The 4,687-nt window shown below is 52.1% G+C and overlaps 1 protein-coding gene across 1 annotated transcript; it reads right to left on the bottom strand.

The window, feature by feature from the left end:
* Window positions 1–1,768: 1,768 nt before the first annotated feature.
* Window positions 1,769–2,503, bottom strand: LOC137259688 (uncharacterized). Its single transcript, XM_067797285.1, has one exon. It carries the CDS (start codon window positions 2,501–2,503, stop codon window positions 1,769–1,771), a length of 735 nt encoding a protein of 244 aa, XP_067653386.1.
* Window positions 2,504–4,687: the final 2,184 nt, after the last annotated feature.

Below are 4,687 nucleotides of genomic sequence, written 5' to 3'. Positions count from 1 at the left end.
TTCCAAACCCCAGAAACCTCTCCACTTCACGGGTAATAGTAGGTCTTGGCCAGTTCTCCACCGGTCCTAGGCTGGCTGGGTTCACCCTAATCCCCTCGCCACTCACTATCCTCCCCAGGAATTCAATCTCTCTCTCTGAAAGAGTTCACATTTCCGTGGCTTTAATTTCAACTTGTATTCCCTGAATCTTTGTAATACTGTTAGTAGATTTTGGAAATGATCAGGTACAGCTTGTCCCGTCACCACCGCGTCGTCTAAGAACGCTAGAGCGATCTCCCAGCTCAGGCCGGCAAGTATCAAGGACATCACTCGGGCGTACGTCGCTGGGGCATTGCACAACCCGAATGCCATCCTCACATGCTCGAAGAGGCCATATTTGGTCACAAAAGCTGTCTTTTTACAATCCTCTTCTCTGATACGGACTTGCCAATATGCTGAGTTGGCATCCAGTTTCGAAAAACAGGAGCTTGCTGCCAGAGTGTCCAAGCATTCGTCTATCAACGGAAGCGGAAACACGTCCTTCTGGCATTTCTCATTCACCACGCGGTAGTCTACACAATAGCGTACGCCTCCATCAGCCTTGCATATGAGCACTGGGGCGGACGCCCACTCCCATACTGAAGGGCGGATCACCCCTGCCTCCATAGCTGTAAAGTCTCCCAAGTCCAAATCATGCTTTGCAAACACATCCTGAAACTCTATCAACAGGTGTGCTAGTTCAACTTGGTCACTGGGGCCCAATTCCTGTTCGACCGTGTGAATAAGTCCTTCAGGTGTTCCGGGATCATTGCGCCAGCATCCTCCCCTCCCAACTCCTCTGTGGGAGAGGCCCGGCACACCATGCTCTGGGCACTGTTGCCCCCCTCTCGGGCGAGGCCCATTACCTCAGCCACTGAGGCTTGACCCACCGGCTGGCCCTGGTGCAATCTGACAGTATGATCTGCCGTGTTTACCATGCACACCACCGGGGGCTGGTGACCCTGGTGCAAGGTTCTCGGCATCAGTGCATACCGTTCGACTCATGACACCGGCTCCACCACATATTGTTCCAACTCCCGGCTCATACAGCATGGCACTCTGGTGACGGATTGGGGCGCCAGCAAGGTTGTCTGAGCCACAGTTACTCTACATGCACCTGATTCCCTCTGCTTCAGCGTCATAAGAATCTCGCACCCGCCAATCGTAATAGTCCTCTGCCTGACATTGATGTTGGTACAGTGTTTACCTATGAAGTCCAGTCCCAGTATGAGCTGGTCATTGATCGGCGCTACCAGCACCTCTTGCCGGTATGTAACACCCCCAATGCGGATACGGGCCATGTCCGTTATCCACCCTTTCATTTTAAGGTCTCGACCGGCGTTGTTTACTATCACTGGTCTAGATATGGGTGGTTTATCCTGCAGCTGCTCAAAAAACAAGTCAGACACTATGGTGTTCTGGGCTGCGGCGTCTACCACCCCCTGGGTGTCAGTCCCTTGAAACGTCACGGGTATCATGTAAGAGGTCCCGTCATCCAGCGCCTTAATCGTGATTATTGGCCATCCAGTTTCCTCATCCACCTCTCCCACCTTTTCTAAAAGTGGGGTACTATCGGTCTCGGCACAAGCATGTGGCGGCCATGGCGGCAAACCCGGAGTGTCTAGTCCTGAATTACTGTGGGCTACACACACCGTGCACTCTTGGTCCTGACTGGTGCCGCTAGCATCTGGTGGCCAGGGAGGCAGACCCTTAACCTTATCTGTAACCTTCTGGGGGCGAGCCACCGGGTCTATGTGCTCGTCCCCTGGCCGTTTAACGGTTTGTCTGCAAAGGACACTGACTTGGCTACCGGTGAATTGCTTTTCAACTTTGGGCAGGCAGCCTTGAAGTGATCGGTGTCCCCACAGTTGAAACAACCTTGTGATTTCCCTGGGCTGGGCGTACGGGAGCGTGATTTCGTACTCCCCAGCTTCCTCATTGCAGTTGTTAGCTCCTGCACTGAATGTACCAGCTGTGATACTTCCGACTTGACACACTTCACCTCCTTGTGCAATGTTCCAATCTCAGTCTCCATTAGCGAAACTCTCTTGGCTAAATCTGTCACCACCTGTGCGTTCTTCTTAATATCCCCCTCAGACCTGTGGGAGGTTCGGACTTCCCTTGGTGGCTCTTCAGGCTCCTCCACTGACATTGTCCGCAACTCCCGACGGGGTTTACTGTAAGGCACCTGGGAGTTGTGTTGGTAGTGCCTCACTGCCTCTATTGCGTCTTCCAGTGAGGTAGGTTTGAGGTTGTATATTAAGTTCCCTGCCTCTCGGTTCTCGCATCCCATGCAGAACCTGGTTATAGTCTCCTGTTCCACAAAGTCTTCTGGAAGACCTGGGAACGCTCGGGACGAAGTAGCTACTAGTCTCTCTGCCCAAGCTTCCAGTGACTCGCCTGGCTCCTGTTTTAGGGATTGGAATCTCAATCTTGCTGATAGTGGAAGCTCAACTATGCCAAATCTCTTCTGTAGCTTTTCCATCATCTGCCCATAGGACAAGTACGGGTCCCTCAGCTGACATGTGGTGAAGAAAGCACTTGCCTCCCCCCGCACACAGAAGCACAGTTGAAAAAGCTTGTCTTCTTCTGACCATCCTTCTCTTTCTGCCAACTTGTCAAACTTCAGCCTGAACGGCGCCCAAGCCTCCTTCCCGTCATAGCTCAGTGCTGAAGAGGCTATCCGGGATCCCCTTGATCTGCCGGGCGGGGCCCCTGGTTCCGCCGTCCTCTAGGGGTGCCCGGGTACATGTCGTCCTGGTGGTGCTGTATTTCACCCTGACGGGGCTCCTGCCTCCTATTTCGCCGGCCCTGTCCCCCCATAAAGGGTTCTGCCGTGCCATCCTGGCCCTCTTCGTGCTCTGCCAGTCCGAGCCCTGAATCCCGGTGAGGCAGGCTGACTCTACACCCCAGTGCCTCACCCGGGGTACATAGCACGCTGACTTTTTAGCATTCCGCTCCTTGATCATGTCAGTTACTGAGCCCATACCCATGCACTGAATATTGGTGTCTGCCTTCTCTGCTCGGGCTTTCGGGCAAACATCCATACCCCTAGCCTCCCCTCGTGATAGTCTCGGCTTTGCTGCATTCCCCACTTGGGGCAGGGTGGGAGTTATGGGTTCTGATTTGAACCCCCAGGTCGCCCTTGACTTCCGACTCGGTCTATCCACCCCTTCCTCCCGGGGCCTATCAAAATCGCTCCCCCTGTATGGGCCATCCCTGTAGTCCTCTTCCAGGTAACTCGCTGATTGACGGTCCCTCAGGGTCCTTACAGACTGGTCCTCCGACCTATGCTGTAAGAGGGACATGGCTGACATCATGTCCTCCTTGTCGGTTGACCACCTCTTGTCCATGTTCTCCAAGACATGCATCATCTTGTCATACTTCCGTTCAGTCTCCAGCATCTGAGAGGCTGTCTCCTCACTTCTGCGATCTAGGCCTTGCATGGTGTTCATCATTTTAGCGAACACCACTGCTAATCCCTCGGGTGTTCCTTGCCTCCGCCCCAGGGGGCTGCCACCGGCGCACTCCTCCCCACCGGAGAAATGGCCCTGATAGTCTGCGTCATCACCCTCACCATCAGCCTCTTGGGAAAGCCCAGCTATGTCCCCTGTCTCTGACCCGTCGGCCTCTCCGCCAGACGCAACATTCATAGGGTGTGGGGTTCGCCGATGGTCATTGGGCTGAAAGTCCAATACTGCCCATATGGCACTCTCCCCTCGGAATTCCTCCATAGCAAACACATCTTCCCTAGTCACATTATATCCTTGCTCTCTTATATCTGATAAACGACCTATTTGTCTTTCAGACAGCCCTTTGTTTCTCATGTCTGCAGGCATGTCAAAGTTCACCCTTATCTTCCCATTAAAACATGGTTACTGTTAAATGAAATCACAAGGGTATATCACTGCTAAAACTAATAGATAGTTATACTCTCTCCCGGAGCGAAAGGAAAGAGCAATTAGGCAAACTACTCCCCTTAATTCTAAAGAGGCGATTGTTAACACACTACAAGCAGTGTTAATATATAAGAGCGTAAGTAAACGTGAAGCGTACAAATACTGCCACACGAGTTGTGCAATTAGGATGTAAATGTCTTCCAACAGTTTCTACCACAATGCAATCCGCTGAAAGTGCACTGCACACCACTGTCTACAAGCAGCCAAGCAAACGAAATGCACTTACCCCGGTCGCTTGTGCATTCAATCCGGTTCCTAGAATGTCACATCCAATCCGAATAGAATCCGAAGCACATAAATCCACAAATGAAAAATATGTCCGGCGGTTTACCGTCCTCTACACACAAAGTTCACACGTAACTTGTCCGTGTCCAATGTCAACACACTCTCTCCGGAAGAATATGGCGGCACTACCTCCCGCACATGCGCAGTAAGAGGCACGAGGCAGCACAGTGCGCAGAAATAGCAATTTCCAATTTAATCGTAATTTTTCACTATAAGCCACCCCGAAAGCTATGTACATCTAATAAATTAACTAGCCCCTGACAGAGAGAAAAGGTCGGTTAGCGCTATTTCCCTATCGCTGCTCTCCCAGCCACTTGGTTGGGAGCCCAATAGGTCTCCTCCCTCCCGTCCACGTGTCCCCAACGTGGGTAGCTAACTAAGCGAAAAAATCTCCACTTAAAGGAAATTTCCCACAAAATGTAACC

Source organism: Haliotis asinina, chromosome 13 (assembly GCF_037392515.1).
Source record: "Haliotis asinina isolate JCU_RB_2024 chromosome 13, JCU_Hal_asi_v2, whole genome shotgun sequence".
In the NCBI taxonomy this organism is placed as follows: Eukaryota; Metazoa; Mollusca; class Gastropoda; order Lepetellida; family Haliotidae; genus Haliotis; species Haliotis asinina.
The sequence above is the reverse complement of the archived record's forward strand: the minus strand, read 5'-3'. Positions and strand labels throughout refer to the sequence as shown.

What these genes read in the sequence shown, in the direction of transcription:
- LOC137259688 (XM_067797285.1), bottom strand. Translation starts at nt 2,503, where the DNA reads ATGGAAAAGCTACAGAAGAGATTTGGCATAGTTGAGCTTCCACTATCA.